The sequence below is a fragment of the Melospiza melodia genome, chromosome 30 (genome assembly GCF_035770615.1).
Source record: "Melospiza melodia melodia isolate bMelMel2 chromosome 30, bMelMel2.pri, whole genome shotgun sequence".
Taxonomy (NCBI): domain Eukaryota; kingdom Metazoa; phylum Chordata; class Aves; order Passeriformes; family Passerellidae; genus Melospiza; species Melospiza melodia.
Window position 1 is genome coordinate 767,031 of NC_086223.1, and position 17,691 is coordinate 784,721.

The window sequence follows — 17,691 nt, forward strand, 5'->3', positions numbered from 1 at the left end:
GCCCCTCCAGGGGCCCGGGCAGCTGTGCCAGGGCTGCATCCCATCCCGGGGACACCGGGAACTGTGTATCCCGGGAATTGTGCATCGCAGGAATTGTGTATCCCATTCCCGGGAATTGTGTATCCCGGGAATTGTGTATCCCGGGAATGGTGTATCCCGTTCCCGGAGGATTACTGTAACCCAGCCCAGGTAACAGTGTTGTTGTTGTTGCTGTTGTTGCTCTGGAACCATGCCAACCGGGGAATTGTCCCTCTCCCAGTCCCTCCCGTCTCCACAGCCAAACCCTCCTCCAAACCCCGGAGATTTCTGAGTGACTTCTCCTCAGACCCTCCAGGAATTCCATCCATCCCTGTGTCCCATTCCCAGCAATGTCCCCAAACAGAGCCACCACTCCCCGTGTCCCATTCCCATTCCCGTGTCCCCATTCCCAGCAAGGTCGCAGCCGCTGCCCCAGGCTCTGGGCCCAGCAGCGGCCGCTGCGTTAATTAATTTAATTACTCCAAGCAGGTAACGAGCCAAGCTCCCTCCGGGCTCCCTTTCCTCCCAGGCGCGGTTGCCTCTCCCAAAATCCCAAAGGGGATTGGGGTGGGAATTCAGCTCAGCCTCTCCCAAAATCCCAAAGGGAATTGGGGTGGGAATTCAGCTCAGCCTCTCCCAAAATCCCAAAGGGGATTGGGGACACCCCAGGAATTCCCAGGAATTCTCCCCAATATCCACCCCAACCCCTCCTCATGGAGCTTGGTTTGCCCAGGACCCAGATTTGGGGCGATTTCTGCAGATTTGAGTCGACTCCACCTTCTCTTTCCACTCCTCAGTTGGGATTTTCTTCCCCGAATTTCCCCCAGAAGGTGAAAAATAAGGGCAAAAAAAAAGCCCAGAACAGGGAATTCCATAAAGAAATCCGTGGTTTCCTCTGGGAATTCCATCCCAGCCCCGAAACCCAACCTCTGCTTTCTCAGAGGGCCCAGATTTGGGGGGATTTCTGCAGATTTCAGTTGACTTCATCTTCATTTTCCTCTCTTCCCATTCCCACCCCAGAGCCGGGATTTTCCACCCCAAACCTCCCCCAGAGGGTGCAGAACAAAGGCAAAAAAGCCCCAAAACAGTGAATTCTGTAGAGAAATCTGTGGGTTCCTATGGGAATTCCATCCCAACACCCAACCCCAACCTCTGCTTTCCCAGATTTGGGGAGATTTTTTTTTTACAGATTTAACTCCACCTTCCCACTCCCACCCCACAGCCGGGATCTTCCACCCCGAACCTTTCCCCCCGGAAAGCGAAAAAACAAAGGCAAGAAAGGCCCCAAAACTGGGAATTCCGTAGAGAAATCCGTGGTTTACTGGCAGGAGAGCGGGAGCAGCAGCAGGGGCTGTCCCCGGGGATGTCACATGGCGAAGAGGATGAGGAATGCCACCATCAGACAGAAGAGCCCCATGGCCTCGGACAGCGCGAAGCCCAGGATGGCGTACGAGAAGAGCTGCTGCTTCAGGGACGGGTTCCTGGGAATGGGAACAGAGTGAGAAAAATGGGAAAATGAGAATGGGGAATGGGGGAGAAGAGCTGCTGCTTCAGGGACGGGTTCCTGGGAATGGGAACAGAGTGAGAAAAATGGGAATGGGGAAATGGGGGAGAAGAGCTGCTGCTTCAGGGACGGGTTCCTGGGAGTGGGAATAGAGTGAGAAAAATGGGAATGGGAATATGGAAATGGGGAAATGGGGATGGGAAAATGGGGATGGGAATATGGGGATGGGAATATGGGGATGGGAATGGGGAGAGGAGCTGCTGCTTCAGGGACGGGTTCCTGGAATGGGAACAGAGCGAGAAAAATGGGAATGGGAATGGGGAAATGGGGAAATGGGAATGGGGGAGAAGAGCTGCTGCTTCAGGGACGGGTTCCTGGAGTGGGAATAGAGTGAGAAAAATGGGAATGGGAATATGGAAATGGAAATGGGGAAATGGGGATGGGAAAATGGGGATGGGAAAACGGGAATGGGAATGGGGAGAAGAGCTGCTGCTTCAGGGACGGGTTCCTGGAGTGGGAATAGAGTGAGAAAAATGGGAAAATGGGGAAATGGGAATGGGGGAGAAGAGCTGCTGCTTCAGGGACGGGTTCCTGGGAATGGGAATAGAGTGAGAAAAATGGGAATGGGAATGGGGAAATGGGGAAATGGGAATGGGGGAGAAGAGCTGCTGCTTCAGGGACGGGTTCCTGGGAATGGGAACAGAGTGAGAAAAATGGGAAAATGGGAATGGGGAAATGGGAATGGGAAAATGGGGATGGGAATATGGGAATGAGAAGATGGGAATGGGAAAAAGAGCTGCTGCTTCAGAGAGGGGTTCCTGCAATGGGAACAGAGAATGGGGATGGGAATATGGGGATGGGGATGGGGGAGAAGAGCTGCTGCTTCAGGGACAGGTTCCTGAAAATGGGAACAGAGCGAGAAAAATGGGAATGGGAAAATGGGAAAATGGGGAAATGGGAATGGGGGAGAAGAGCTGCTGCTTCAGAGAGGGGTTCCTGAAAATGGGAATGGGAAATGGGGTGAGAAAAAATGGAAATGGGAATGGGGAAATGGGGGGGAAGAGCTGCTGCTTCAGGGACGGGCTCCTGGAAATGGGAATAGGGTGAGAATGAGGATGGGAAAATGGGGAATGGGGAATGGGAACGGGAAAAGGAGCGAGAACGGGAATGGGGAAGGGGAATGGGGAAAGGGAATGGGGAACGGGGCAATGGGGAGTGGAAATGGGAATGGGAACAGGGAACAATGCCCCAAACCAGGGAACGACACCAGGAAATCTCTTCCAATTCCTTCCAGGGCCAGCAGAGCTCCAGAGGGAAGGTGGCAATCAGTTGGAGGGTGCGTTCACACAATCAGCAGAGTCACGGATTCATTTGATAGAATAATTAATTATATTTTTGAATATTTAATTAATTATATTTTGAATATTTAATTAATTTTATCTTTTAATATTTAATTAATTTTATTTTTAATATTATTGGATTATTTTAATTGAATATTTAACTGAATATCAGTGGATTATTTTAAGAGAAGAATCATTTTAACAGAACGGATTACCATAACAAAATAATTATTTTAATAGAATAATGAGATTATTTTAACAGAATAGATTATGTTGAGATAATAACACTGTCCTATTAGAATAGCTGTTTTAAGAGAGTGCATTGTTTTTAAAAGAACAGCGGATTCTGTTTAGGAGAAGAATGGATCATTTAAATAAATGGATTATTTTAAGAGGAAAATTGATTGTTTTAATATAATGTATTAATTTAATAGAATAATGGGGGTTTTTTTAAGAGAAGAGGGGATAATTTTTAGGGGAATGGGGGATTAATTTTCAAGGGAATGGGGGATTAATTTTCAAGGGAACGGGGACCATTTTAAAGAACCATTTTTAGGGGAACGGGGGATGAATTTTTAAGGGAATGCTGCACCACACACCCATTGACATCCCGAGCCCTTAACACCCATCCTGTTCCACACACCCACACAGAGCCGGCCCCAAAATCCTGGGGAATGGCCCCAAATCCCAGGGAATGGCCCAAAACCCCAGGGAATGGCCCCAAAATCCCGGGGAATGGCCCAAAACCCCGGTGAATGGCCCAAAATACCAGGGAATGGCCCCAAACCCCGGGGAATGGCCCCAAACCCCAGGGAATGGCCCCAAACCCTGGTTCTGGGGGCAGTCCCACCTGGCATATCCAATGATGAGGCTCCCGAACACGGTGCCCATCCCCTGTCCCCCTGTCTGTCCCTGTCCCTCTGTCTGTCCCCCTACCCGTGTCCCACCTGGCGTATCCGATGATGAGGCTCCCGAACACGGTGCCGATCCCCGCCCCCGAGCCCGCCACGCCCACGGTGGCGGCGCCGGCCCCGATGAACTTGGCGGCCGTGTCGATGTCCCGGGAGAGCGGCGAGCTGCGGAACTGCCGCCGGGGCTGCGGCGCGGCCAGCGACACCTGCGGGACACACGGGGGACAGCCATGGGGACACGGGGACAGCCATGGGGACAACCAGGGACACGGGGACAGGGACAGCGGCGAGCTGCGGGACTGCCGCAAGGCCAGCGACACCTGCGGGACACGGGGGCAGCTCGGGGACACGACAGGGACGGGCAGGGACAGCTCGGGGACATGGGGACACGACAGGGGCTGGCACTTAGCATGGGAATGGGGGCGCCAGTCCTACCCAACAGCATGAGGATGAGGATGAGCATGAGGACAGGAATGAGGATGGAAGATGAAGGATGAAGGATGGGGATGAGGCCCAAGGCCAGGCTGCCTCACCTGCGCGCTCTCCTCAGGCCTGCTGAACACAGCCACGGACACGGGCCTGGCCAGAGCCCTGGAGCAGCAGCGGAACTGCAGGGACAGCACAGGGACAGCTGGGGACACCTGGGGACACGGGGACGGCCCGGCCCAACCACCCCCAGCCTCCCCTAAACCCCAACCCAAACCCTGCAGCCGCTCCCTGCCAGCACAGCTCAGCATTCCCAACCCTCAGGAGACCCTCGAGTGTTTTATGGAGCGCTGAAACCCCCCTAAAACACCCCAAAATTGGACAATGAGGGGTTATCAATGCAGGTGTTTTATTGAGCACTGAAACCCCCCTAAAACACCCCAAAATTGGCCAATGAGGGGTTATCAATGCAGGTGTTTTATGGAGCTCTGAAACCCCCCTAAAACACCCCAAAATTGGCCAATGAAGGTTTATCAATGCAGGTGTTTCTGTCCCAGCCCCCTGGACCAACCCCACACCACCCAGGCCGAGCACGGCCAGGTGCCAGCCCCAGAAATCCCATTATTCCCATTTTCCCCCCCATTTTCTCCCAGAAAAAAAAAAAAAAAAAAAAAAAAAAAGGGATTCCAGAGCCACCCAAGGGAACCCTGCTCTGGTGCTGCTCCCAGCCCCGGGGCTGAGCTCGGTGCCAGCCACTCACACGTGTCACCAGAGGTCACCTTGTCCCCTCCCTCCCTGCTCAGAGCCAGGCTGGGACCGCCGGGATCCAGCTCAGACAGGGGAGGAACCCCCAAATCCAAATCCCCAATTCCCAAATCCCCAAATCCCCAATTCCTGCCAGGGCAGCACCTACCAGCGCTGGGGAGCCGAGGAGAGCCACGGGAGCCTGCATGGTGCTGGATCTGCCACAGAAAGACGCAGAAATTGTAAATAAACTTAAACAAAAACAAACGGGACGGATTGCCGGTGCTGCTGTGACCAGGCCACCCCTGTCCCCCGCCCGGGGCACTGTCCCCAAGGTTGTGTCCCCAGGGCTTTGTCCCACTGACCCCGCTGTGTCCCCGGGGCTTTAACCCCGCTGTGTCCCCAAGGTTTTACTTGTCCCCAAGGTTTTAACCCCACCATGTCCCGAACTGTCTCCAAGGTTTTAACCCCATTGTGTCCCCAAGGTTTTGACTCACCATGTCCCCAAGGATTTAACCCCTCCGTGTCCCGACTTGTCCCCACCCTGTCCCCAAGGTTTTAACCCCACCCTGTCCGCACCGCGTCCCCGAGGCTTTAACCCCCGTGTCCCCGAGGCTTTAACCTCCCCGTCCCCTCCGTGTCCCCGGCTGTCCCTCCGCCCTCACCCGGCCTCGTGTCCTTCCCGTTAATCCCCGCTCGGTGCCTGTCCCGGTCGGCTCCTCCCGCCCTCCCTCCCACACCAGCGCCCTCGCAACCCCCGAGGGCAGCGCAGGCCCCACCGCCCGCCGGGCAGCGAAGGGCACGACCCCAGCGAGCACCGGCCGGGCCCGCAGCCCTGCCCAGCAGCCCCGGGAGCCGCGGCAGCCCCGGGATGGGCGGGCAGGGCCGGGCCGGGTCCCACCTGCGCGGGGTCCGCTCGGGCCGGCGGCGGCGGCGGCTCTGTGGGCAGCGTCACCTTGGCCGTGTCCCCCCCGGCGTCCTCCGCGCCCATTGGCTGCCGCCGCGCGCGCGCGCCCGCGCCCGCCCTCCCCATTGGCCGGGCGCCGAGGAAACCCCGCCTCCCCGCATCCGGGCATGGCGGGAAGGAGGAGGGGGGGAGGGGCGGGGGTGAGGGTGGTGATTGGTGGGTTGAGGGCGGTGGCGGTCGCTGATTGGGTGAGGCAGGTGTCAATCTGGCGGTGGGCGGGAAGGGGCGGGGCCAGTGCCGTGAGGGAGGGTTTGGGGTGAGGAGAGAGTTTGTGGGGTTAAAAGGGTTTTTTTTGTGTTAAAAAGGGTTTGTGGGGTCAGAGAGTGTTTGTGGGGTTAAAAAGAGGGTTTGTGGGGTTAAAAAGAGGATGTGTGCGACCAGAAATATTCTGTGGGATCTGGGAGGGTTTTTTGGGATCAGAGAAGGTTCTGTAGGACCAGGCAGGGTTCTGTGGGGTCAGAAACGTCGCATTTCAGCTCGGGATTAAACTCCTTTATTTTTATATAATAACTCCTGTATTATTATTACTATTTGTCATTTTTGTTATTATTTCTCCTTTATTTCACCACCTGCTCCTCCCGCCGTGCCTGTGGGAATTCCATGGAAATCCTGGAGCTACGCGGCCCTGCTAGGGAAAAAAAGCCCAAAATTCCTAAAAATTCCCCTCAAGGCTTCTTTGGGAATGTGATCACAAAAAAACCCTTAAATTTGGGGGGATTTTTGGGATTTCGGGGACTCACGTGGCCCTGCAGAACTCGCCCGACAGCAGCCACGTCAGGAATTCCTGCTCCCAAAATTCCCTCAGGCCCTCGGAGCCTTCCAGAGCTGGAAAACTGCAAAAAAAAATTTTTTAAATTTTAATTTATATTTAGAAATACTTATTTTAAAATAAGTATTTTGAAATTTAATTATCTGAAAACAGAATTAAAGGGGAAAAAATTCCTGGTTTAGCATCTCCTTCTCTCAGTCCTACATTCAATTTTAATATTTTCTTGCTGGGATAAAGACCCCAAAAAGTTGGATTTCGTCTGGAAATGGGGAAATTCTTTGGGTTTTGGGAATGCTGGGATGGGGTTTTCTGAGGGTTTGGCCCCAAAATCCTCAGGGAACCCCAAAATCGGCTCCTGTCCCCCACCCCAAACCCTCATTTCTGGAGGTGTTTTTATGGAAAAGTGTAAAAGTAACAAATATCCCCAATTTCCATAAAAATAACAGCAAAAAAATCCCCAAATTCTGTACAAAACACAACAGATCCTCCCCAGTTCCATTAAAAACCCCACAACACCCTGAAATTCTGTACAAAGCCCAACAAATCCCTGAATTCCATTAAACCAGTCCCAAAAATCCCTCACATTCCCATTAAAAACCCAACAAATCCCCCGAATTCCGTAAAAAACCTCCAAAAAGACCCCAGATTCTGCACAAATCCCAAAATTCCCATTAAAAACCCAACAAATCCCTGAATTCCATTAAAAAAAAACCCTTCAAAAATAACCCAAACTTCCATTAAAAACCCGACTGCTCCCCCAAATTCCATATAGAGAAACCCCAAAAATAGCCTAAATTTCCTTTAAAAAACCACCAAAAATAGCCAAAATTTCCGTTAAAAAAACCCAAATTCCCATAAAAACCCCAAATCCCGGCCTCACCTCTGCCTGTCCCGGTTTTTCCAGAGCCACCCCAGGAACGCTTTGGCTCCCGGGGTCCCCAAATCCGAATTTTCCCCATCCCCGGCCCCTTTTGGGGTCTCCGCCTCCCTCCTGAGCAGCTCCGCGCCGTCACTGGGACAGGGAAAAGTGGGAAAACGGGAAAATTCCCGAAATGATCCCAAAAATCCAGCAGAGGGTGCCAGGATCCCGCTGTGGCGGAAATCCCGGAGGGAGGGATGGGAATGGGGATTTGGGGGAAAAATGGGGAAAAAAATGGGAAAATCCCAATGGCAAAGAGGGGGAAACAGGGAATTGGGAATTTTGGGAGGTTGGGGATTCAGGGATTCGGGAATTGGGGAATTGGGGAATTTGAGGAATTGGGGGTTTGGGAATTTGGGAATTGTGGAATTTGGGGATTCTGGAATTGGGGGTTTGGGAATTTGGGGAATTGGGGGTTTGGGAATTTGGGAATTGCGGAATTTGGGGATTCTGGAATTGGGGAATTTGAGGAATTGGGGGTTTGGGAATTTGGGAATTGCGGAATTTGGGGATCCTGGAATTGGGGAATTTGAGGAGTTGGGGGTTTGGGAATTTGGGTGTTCTGGAGTTGGGGAATTTGGGGAATTGGGGGTTTGGGAATTTGGGAATTGCGGAATTTGGGGATCCTGGAATTGGGGAATTTGAGGAGTTGGGGGTTTGGGAATTTGGGTGTTCTGGAGTTGGGGAATTTGGGGAATTGGGGATTCAGGAATCTGGGAGTTGGGGAAATGAGGAAATTGGCGAAAGTGGGAGTTAGGGAATTTGGAATTCGGGGGATTGGGGAATGTGGGAATTGAGGAATTGGGGGATTCAGGAATTGGGGATTTGAGGAAATTGGGAATTGGGGAGTTTGGGAATTGGTAAATTGGGAATTCGGGAATTGGAGAATTTAGGAATTTGGGAGTTTGGGGAATTGGGAAAATTGGGGATTCTGGAACTGGGGAATTTGGGAATTCAGGTATGTGGGAATTGAGGATTCAGGAATCCAAGAATTCGGGAATTGAGGAATTGGGGGCTGCTGGGAATTTGGAAATTGTGGATTTGGGAACTGGGGAATTCAGAAATTCAAGAATAGGGGAATTCAGGGATTTGGGAATTGTGGAATTGGAGAATTTGGGAATCCAGGAACTGGGGAGCTCACTGGCTTTTCTTCTCGCGCCGAGCCAGCAGCCACTCCACGAAGTTCTTGCGCAGCACGTGGTCCATGGTGCGGCTGTAATCGCTGGCCAGGGTGGCCTCGGAGTAACGGCGGGACAGACGGACAGCGGGGACAGACGGGCTGACACTGGGACACACGGACAGCGGGGTCAGGGGACAGCGGGGACACACGGACAGCAGGGACAGACGGACAGCAGGGACAGACGGGCTGCCGCTGGGACAGACGGACAGAGGGGTCAGGGGGACAGCAGGGACAGATGGACAGCGGGGACACACGGACAGCAGGGACAGACGGGCTGCCGCTGGGACAGATGGACAGAGGGGTCAGGGGGACAGCAGGGACAGATGGACAGCGGGGTGAGGGGGATAGAGGGGACACAGGGGCTGGGACAGATGGACAGCGGGGACAGACGGGCTGCCACTGGGACACACGGACAGCGGGGTCAGGGGGACAGACGGACAGCAGGAACAGCACTGGGACAGATGGACACGGGGGTCAGGGGGACAGTGGGGACAGACGGACAGGAGGGTCAGGGGGACACACGGACAGTGGGGACAGCGCAAGGACAGACGGACAGAGGGGTCAGGGGGACAGAGGGGACACACGGACAGCGGGGTCAGGGGACAGAGGGGACAGACGGACAGCGGGGCTGCCACAGGGACACACTGACAGCGGGGTCAGGGGGACAGACGGACAGGAGGAACAGCCCTGGGACAGATGGACACGGGGGTCAGGGGGACAGTGGGGACACACGGACAGCAGGGTCACGGGGACAGACGGACAGAGGGGTCAGGGGGACAGACGGACAGCGGGGACAGACGGGCTGATCCCATGGGTTTGGGGCGGATTCCCTGGATTTGGGGCTGATCCAGGGAGCCCGCCCCACACCCATGGGCTCCGCCCCGAGGGGCAGGAGAAGGCTCCCGGTCCCGGGGGTCGTTCCCGTTCCCCGTTCCCCGGGGCCGTTCCCGGTTCCCCGTTCCCGGTTCCCGGTCCGCGCTCACCCCGCGCTCTCCTCCGCGCACGCCGCGCCCAGCCCGGCCAGCAGCAGCAGCGGCAGCGCCCGCAGGGACATCCTCAGCTCCCCGGCCATCGGGATTCCCTCGGGACCACCGGGACAGCGATCGCGATCTCCGGGACCACCGGCACCTGCGGCACGGGGGAGGCTCGGGATGCGATCCCGTCCCGCAGAATTCCCCCCATTCCCGGCCAAATCCCCCATCCCAAATCCTCCCATCCCAAATTCCCCCTTCCCAGCCCGTCCCGCTCCGCTCCCGAACTCCGGAATTCCCGGCGGGAGCGGCCCTGGGATCTCCCAACCCCGCGGCTCCATCCCGGAGCGGGAACGGGAACGGGAACGGGAATGGGAACGGGAATGGGAACGGGAATGGAAATGGGAACGGGAATGGGGACGGGAATGGGAACGGGAACGGGAACGGAAATGGGAATGGGAACGGGAATGGGGACGGGAATGGGGACGGGAATGGGGACGGGAACGGAAATGGGAACGGAAACGGGAACGGGAATGGGAACGGGAATGGGAACGGGAACGGAAATGGGAACGGGAACGAGAATGGGAACGGGAATGGGGACGGGAATGGGGACGGGAACGGGAATGGGAACGGGAACGGGAATGGAAATGGGAACGAGAACGGGAATGGAAATGGGAACGGGAATGGAAATGGGAACGGGAATGGAAATGGGAACGGGAACGGGAATGGGAACGGGAACGAGAATGGAAATGGGAACGGGAATGGGAATGGAAATGGGAACAGAAACGGGAATGGGAATGGGAACGGGAATGTGAACATGGGAATGGGAATGGGAACGGGAACGGGAATGTGAACATGGGAATGGGAATGTCCCTCAGGGAATCCCCATCAAATCCCCATCGTCCCCTCCTGATCTGATTCCTGGGGGATTTTCTGGGATGGATTAAATTTGGGATGTGGAATAATAACATCACTTATGGCAAACATCCCATTGACAGTGATGGGACAGAATCCTAAGATTTCCAAGGGTTTAAAAATTAAAAAAAAAAAGAAAGAAAAAAAAAGGATTTCTAATAATCCATGGAACTGGGGACAGCTCTCCCTCCCTTCCAGGGAAATCCTGCACTGCCAGTCCCTAAAATCCAGGCTCCATTCCCTCTCCTCACATCCCAGAAATCCCCTCACAATCCCAGCATTTCCAGCTCCATCATGCCCAAAAATCACCCCAGAATTCCAATATTTCCCCCAGAATTCCCATTTCTCCCTGGAATTCCCATTCCCCCCACAACTCCAGCATTTTTCGCCCAGAATTCCCATTTCTCCCCGTAGTTCCCATTTTCTCCAGAAATTCCCATTTCCCCCAGAATTTCTCACCTCCCCGTGCGGGTTCCAGCGGCTCTGCAGCCCCGGGGCCGCTCGGGGCCGTTTTTATCCCGACTCCCGAGGGTATCCAGGAAATCCAGCCGGGAATTGGGGCCGTTCCCAGCCGGAAATCACCTCGGAAAATATTGACATTAATGGCAATTAAACATTTCTGCATCGGGGCATTCGCGGGGCGGCTCCAGCTCCACGGAAAAACCCCAGAATTCCCTTTTTGCCATGGAAAAACCCCAGCCTGCTCCTTCTCCGGGGAGATCCTTGGATTTCAGGGATCTGCCACCCCAAATCCAGCGTTTCCCTACCCGAAATTGGGATCTCCGAGAGGAAATTGGGATAGAGAGGGGCAGATCCAGTTTGGGACTGCCAAATCCCAGTTTGGGATTCCCAAGTCTGGGTCTGGGATTCCCAAATCTCATTTTGGGATTAATATGGATACCCCATTCCCAGATCCCATACCCAATATCCCAGACCCCGATCCCACCCTGCTCCGTGGATACTGCATTCCCAAATCCCAGGTCCCATTCCCAATCCCATACCCCATTCGCAGATCCCATTCCCATACCCCATACCCCATATCCCAGATCCCGTACCCCAATCCCACCCTGCTCCATGGATACCCCATTCCCAGATCCCATTCCCATATCCCAATCCCATATCCCAGATCCCATACCCCAGTCCCACCCCGCTCCATGGATACCCCATTCCCAATCCCATATCCCAATCCCATATCCCGTACCCCAATCCCACCCTGCTCCATGGATACCCCATTCCCATACCCCATATCCCAATCCCATATCCCGTACCCCAATCCCGCCCCGCTCCATGGATACCCCATTCCCATATCCCATATCCTATATCCCAGATCCCAGATCCCGTACGCCATTCCCATCCCTATTCCCATTCCCACTCCCATACCCCATATCCCAGATCCCGTACCCCAATCCTACCCCGCTCCCTGGATTTCCCTTTCCCATTCCCATCCCCATTCCCATTCCCCGTTCCCAATCCCATACCCCATATCCCGTACCCCAATCCCGCCCCGCTCCATGGATACCCCATTCCCATCCCCATTCCCATTCCCCGTTCCCAATCCCATTCCCACTCCATGGATACCCCATTTCCATACCCCATATCCCAATCCCATAGCCCAGGTCCCGTACCCCAATCCCACCCCGCTCCACGGATACCCCATTCCCATCCCCATTCCCATTCCCCGTTCCCAATCCCATATCCCGTACCCCAATCCCACCCCACGGATACCCCATTCCCACCCCCATTCCCATTCCCCAATCCCATTCCCTCTCCATGGATACCCCACTCCCATACCCCATACCCCATATCCCATATCCCGTACCCCAATCCCACCCCGCTCCATGGATACCCCATTCCCATTCCCATCCCCCGTTCCCAATCCCATTCCCCCTCCATGGATACCCCATTCCCATTCCCATCCCCATTCCCATTCCCCGTTCCCATTCCCCATGGATACCCCATTCCCATTCCCCGTTCCCAATCCCATATCCCGTACCCCAATCCCACCCCGCTCCCTGGATTTCCCATTCCCACCCCCATTCCCATTCTCCGTTCCCAATCCCATATCCCATATCCCGTACCCCAATCCCACCCCACGGATACCCCATATCCCACCCCCATTCCCATTCCCCGTTCCCAATCCCATTCCCGCTCCGCGGATACCCCGCGCCCCGCCGTTGCCCCGCTCCCCGATAAGCCGTTATTGCTCATTAGTGCCATTAGGCGCTAATTACCGCCCCCCCCCCCCCCCCCCCCGGGCCAATTAACGCCCGGGAGCCCCGGCCCGGCCGTACCGGGAGCACCGGGAGCAGCGGGAGCGGGAATTGTTATCCCGGGATCTTCACGGTGCGTGCGCCGGGGCAGCGATCCCATTAACGGCATCGCTGCGGGGCAACATTCCCGATTTTCCCCCTCATTAGGGGGCAATTAATGGCGTGGGAGCGATTCCCGCCGCTGCCGGTGACCCCGGAACATCTGGAACGGAGAGAGGCGGCACCGAGCGCCAGATGTGCGCGGCGGGAACCCCGGGGGTTCGCGGGGATTCACAGAAAAGCGGGAATTGTCCCAAAAGCTGGTGATAACCACGGCTCCTTCCCGGGAATCCCCAGGAAAACGGGAATTATCCCAAACCCCGGTGCGAACCCAGCCCCAGGAATCCCAGAAAGTCCCCAAAAAACCCCGGGAATTGTCCCAAATCCAGGGGCAAACCTCGTCCCTTCCCAGGAATTCCCAGAAAAACGGGAATTGTCCCAAATCCCGGTGCAAACCCCTCCCTCCCCCTGCCCCAGCTGCACCCCAGGAATTCCCAGAAAAGGGAGAATTGTCCCAAATCCTGGAAATAACCCCGGCTCCTTCTCGGGAATCCCAAGAATTCCCAGGAATTCCCAGGAAATTGGGAATTGTCCCAAATCCTGGTGCAAACCCCAACTCCATCCCAGAAATTCCCAGGAAACTGAGAATTATCCCAAATCCCAGTGCAAACCCCAGGAATTCCCAGAAAAGCCGGAATTGTCCCAAATCCTGCTGCAAACCCCAACTCCATCCCAGAAATTCCCAGGAATCCCCAGAAAAGCGGGAATTGTCCCAAATCCTGGCGCACATCTCATCCCTCCCCAGCCCCAGGAATCCCAAAAATTCCCAAAAAAAACCCCGGGAATTGTCCCAAACCCTGTTACAACCCCCGGCTCCATCCCAGGAATTCCCGAGAATTCCCCAAAAAAACAGGAATTGTCCCAAACCGGGGCTGGAATTCCGGGAATTCGGGGAAATTCGGGAGGAGGCGGATTCCGAAGGGATTCGGGAGCGGGAATGGGGGAAGCGGGATTGGGAAGGACCCCGGGGATTGGGGATGGATCCTTCCCTCCCTTCCTCCCCATATTTTGGATTTTTGATTATTTCCCCCCCCTCCCGAGATCACCAAAACCTCAGGAAAACGGCAGGAAAATCCCTGCCATAATAATAATAATTATTTTAAAATATATTTAAAATATATAAAAATAATAAAAATATATTAAAAAATATATAAATAAAATTATATATACATAAAAATATATAAAATATATAAATAATATAAAAATATAAAATATAAATAAAAATTATATATAAATAAAAATATATAAATATATAATATAATATAATAATATATAAATAAATTTTGAGGGGTTTTTATTGAATTTTTGAGCTTTTCATTGAATTTTGTAGGTTTTTAATTCAATTTTGTAGGTTTTTAATTGAATTTTGAAGGTTTCATTTCAGTTTTAGCTTTCCTAATTTGAATGCTGAGGTTTTAATTTCAATTTCGAGATTTTTTTTTTAATTTGAACTTCGATTTTTTTTTTCTTTTTAAATTGAATTTTTGAAGGGTTTTAAACTTGGATTTTCAGGGATTTTAATTTAATATTTTTTTTTAATTTAATTTTTTCATCTGGGAATTGCCCACCACAAACCAGGATGGGCTTGGAGCTCTGGGATCCCGAATTTCCCAGAATTAAACCCAAAAATTCCCGGGATTCCAGCCGGAGGGGTTTTCCCACAAATCCCGGGATTTTCGGGATTCCTTTGGATGAGATTTCCTTTGGGGTTGAAAATGGCATTTTTGGGTGTCCCGAGTGACAGTAAATTGATTAAATTGATTTATTGGGCGGTGAATTCTCCCCTTAGCCGGGGGGAAATAAAAATATAAATAAAATAAAATAAAAATTAAAAATAAAAATAAAAATAAAAATAAAATTAAAATAAAATAAAATAAAAATAAAAGTAAAAATAAAAATAAAAATAAAAATAAAAATAAAAATAAAATATCCCTGGAACCCAGCGTGTCCCACGGGGGCAGCACTGAGGGAACCCCAAAATCCTCCCGGATTTTTTGGGGGTTGGGCCCAGAACCAACCTGAGCCAAAATGAACCCTCCAGGGGCAACTTGGGAATTTTCCCCATTTTTTGGAATTTTTCTACAATTTTTAGGATTTTTCCCACATTTTCCAAGATTTCTTCTGCATTTTTCTGTATTTTTCAAACTTTTATTGTCCCACATTTTTTAAAAAAAATTCCCACATTTCCAAACCCCTTTTCCACATTATTTAGGATTTTTTCCCCACCATTTTTTTTTTAGGATTTTTCCCTACAATTTTTATGAATTTTTCCATATTTTTTAGGATTTTTTTTCCTACTTGTTTTTGGGCATTTTTCTACATTTTTTAGGGATTTGTCCACATTTTTATAAGGCTTTTCCCCCCCCGTGTTTTTAGGACTTTTTCCTATATTTTTAAAGAGTTTTTCCACAATTTTTTTTTATTTTTCCCAATTTATTTTAGATTTTTTCCCCATTTTTAAAATATTCCCCCCCACACACACTTTCCTGGATTTTTTTTTTTAATATATTTTTAAATTTTTCCCCCCCATTTTTCAGGATTTTCCCCCTATTTTTAAAGGCTTTTCCCCCCATCTTTTCAGGATTTCCCCCCATTTTTCCCCCCTATTTTTTAAAGGATTTTCCCCCCCTATTTTAAAGATTTTTTCCCCCCATTTTTTCAGGATTGTCCCCCATGTTTTCAGGATTTTCCCCCCCTATTTTTAAAGGCTTTTTTCCCCATTTTTCAGGATTTTCCCCCCATTTTTCAGGATTTTCCCCCCATTTTTTCAGGATTTCCCCCCCCTATTTTACAGATTTCCCCCCCCCATTTTTCAGGATTTTTCCCCATTTTTTCAGGATTTTCCCCCTATTTTTTAAAGGCTTTTTCCCCCATCTTTTCAGGATTTTTCCCCATTTTTTCAGGATTTTTCCCCTATTTTTTAAAGGCTTTTCCCCCCATTTTTTCAGGATTTTCCCCCATTTTTTCAGGATTTTCCCCCATTTTTTCAGGATATTTTTCCCCATTTTTTTCAGGATTTTCCCCCTATTTTTAAAGGCTTTTTTCCCCATTTTCCCAGGATTTTCCCCCTATTTTTAAAAGGCTTTTCCCCCATCTTTTCAGGATTTTTTCCCCATTTTTCAGGATTTTTCCCCTATTTTTAAAAGGCTTTTTCCCCCATTTTCCCAGGATTTTCCCCCATTTTTCCAGGCTTTCCCGGGTTTTCCCGCTCCCTCGGCAGGCGGGCCCGGGGCGGGGCGGGCCGCGCTCATTAAGAGCGGAGCTCATTAAGCCCCGCGCTCATTAAGCGCTGCCTTCGTTAGGGGTTCATTAATTACAGCGCGGGGGCCGCTCCCGCCCGGCTCGGGGGGAAACGGGGGAGCCGCCATCGGAGACCCCAAAGAGCCCCCAAAACCCTGGAGACCCCAAAGAGACCCCAAAGCCCCAGAGCCCCCCAAAACCCCGGAGACCCCCAAGGAGCCCCAAAACCCCGGAGCCTCCAAAACCCCGGAGACCCCAAAACCCCCGGAGACCCCAAAACCCGGAGACCCCAAAGAGACCCCAAAACCCCGGAGCCTCCAAAACCCCGGAGACCCCAAAGAGCTCCCCAAAGCCCCAAGAGCCCCCCGACACCCCCCCGGACCCCCGAGCCCCCAACCCAACCCGGTGCCCCCCGAGCCTCCGATACCCCGGAGCCCCCGAGCCCCGGCCCGCAGTCCTCGGTGCCCCCGATACTCCCGGAGCCCCCAACCCAACCCCAATGTGCCAGAGCCCCCCCAGCCCCCAACCCAACCCCGGTGTCCCAGAGCCCCCGAAATCCCCGGAGCCCCCGGCCCAGCCCCGGAGCCCCCCGAGACCCCGGCCCCGTCCCTGAATGCGCCCCCGACCCAGCCCCGGAGACCCCCGAGCCCCCAACCCAATCTCGGTGCCCCGGAACCCCCGAAACCCCCCGAGCCCCCGACCCAACCCTGGAGCACCCCGAACCCCCGACCCAACCCCGGTGTCCCAGACCCCCCCAAGCTCTTGGCCCGCAATCCCCGGAGCCCCCAGAGACCCCCGAGACCCCAGCCCAGCCCCGGTGTCCCCCGAGCCCCCAGCCCAGCTCCAGTGTCCCCGATGCCCCCGGAGCCCCCAGCCCAGCCCAGCCCAGCCCCGGAGCCCGGGGCTGTCGGTTCGGGGGGTGGGCTCGGGGTGGGCTCGCTGCTATTTCCAACCCCAGCTCCGACCTAAAAATAAAAACTCTCCCGAAAAGGCAGCGGGGGAGGCGCGGGCGGGGCTCGGGGGTCGCTTTGTGCCCGCCCGGGGGTCGCGGCAGCCCCGGGGGGGTGGGATGGGATGGGATAGGGGGGGTGGGGAGGGGGCGCGGCCGCGCTGGCGCCAGGGCCCTCCCGGCCCCTTTGATGCCCCCGAGCTTTTTACACCCAGAAAATCCCATTGAGCCTCGGGGGGAGGGGAGGGGAGGGGGCGGCGTGGGGGGGAGGGGCGGGGGGGGGGAGGGGCGGCAGATGGGAGCGAGCCCCCCGTGGATGGGGGGGGGGGGGGGGGTCGGGGAGGTTTGGGACGCGATCCCCGTCCCGCGGAACGGACGGGAGCCCCAACAAACAAATAAATAAGCGAATAAATAAATAAGCGAGCAAATAAATAAATAAACGAAGGAGCCGAGCGCCTCGGCCGCCCCC

General features: G+C 53.4%; 1 protein-coding gene across 3 annotated transcripts; it reads right to left on the minus strand.

The window, feature by feature from the left end:
- Positions 1-1,315: 1,315 nt before the first annotated feature.
- LOC134430967 (ATP synthase F(0) complex subunit C1, mitochondrial-like) lies at positions 1,316-5,947 on the minus strand. 3 transcript variants are annotated; one of them, XM_063178882.1, is made up of 5 exons: positions 5,845-5,939; positions 5,113-5,161; positions 4,307-4,381; positions 3,810-3,979; positions 1,316-1,499 (listed from the first exon to the last, which is right to left on the minus strand). In XM_063178882.1, the coding sequence occupies exons 2-5, from the start codon at positions 5,149-5,151 to the stop codon at positions 1,385-1,387; spliced, it is 399 nt and encodes a 132-aa protein (XP_063034952.1). In that variant the 5' UTR covers positions 5,152-5,161; positions 5,845-5,939; the 3' UTR covers positions 1,316-1,384. The 3 variants fall into 3 exon arrangements, with proteins under 3 accessions (XP_063034952.1, XP_063034950.1, XP_063034951.1); XM_063178880.1 differs by lacking the exon at positions 1,316-1,499 and adding an exon at positions 2,002-2,209 and having other exon boundaries at positions 5,845-5,947; XM_063178881.1 differs by lacking the exons at positions 1,316-1,499; positions 5,845-5,939 and adding exons at positions 2,002-2,209; positions 5,609-5,693.
- Positions 5,948-17,691: the final 11,744 nt, after the last annotated feature.

What these genes read in the sequence shown, in the direction of transcription:
- LOC134430967 (XM_063178880.1), bottom strand. Translation starts at nt 5,151, where the DNA reads ATGCAGGCTCCCGTGGCTCTCCTCGGCTCCCCAGCGCTG. An exon ending in TCCTCGGCTCCCCAGCGCTG is followed by an intron (nt 4,382 to 5,112) that starts GTAGGTGCTGCC and finishes CTGTCCCTGCAG; the next exon opens with TTCCGCTGCTGCTCCAGGGC. An exon ending in GGCCTGAGGAGAGCGCGCAG is followed by an intron (nt 3,980 to 4,306) that starts GTGAGGCAGCCT and finishes TGTGTCCCGCAG; the next exon opens with GTGTCGCTGGCCGCGCCGCA.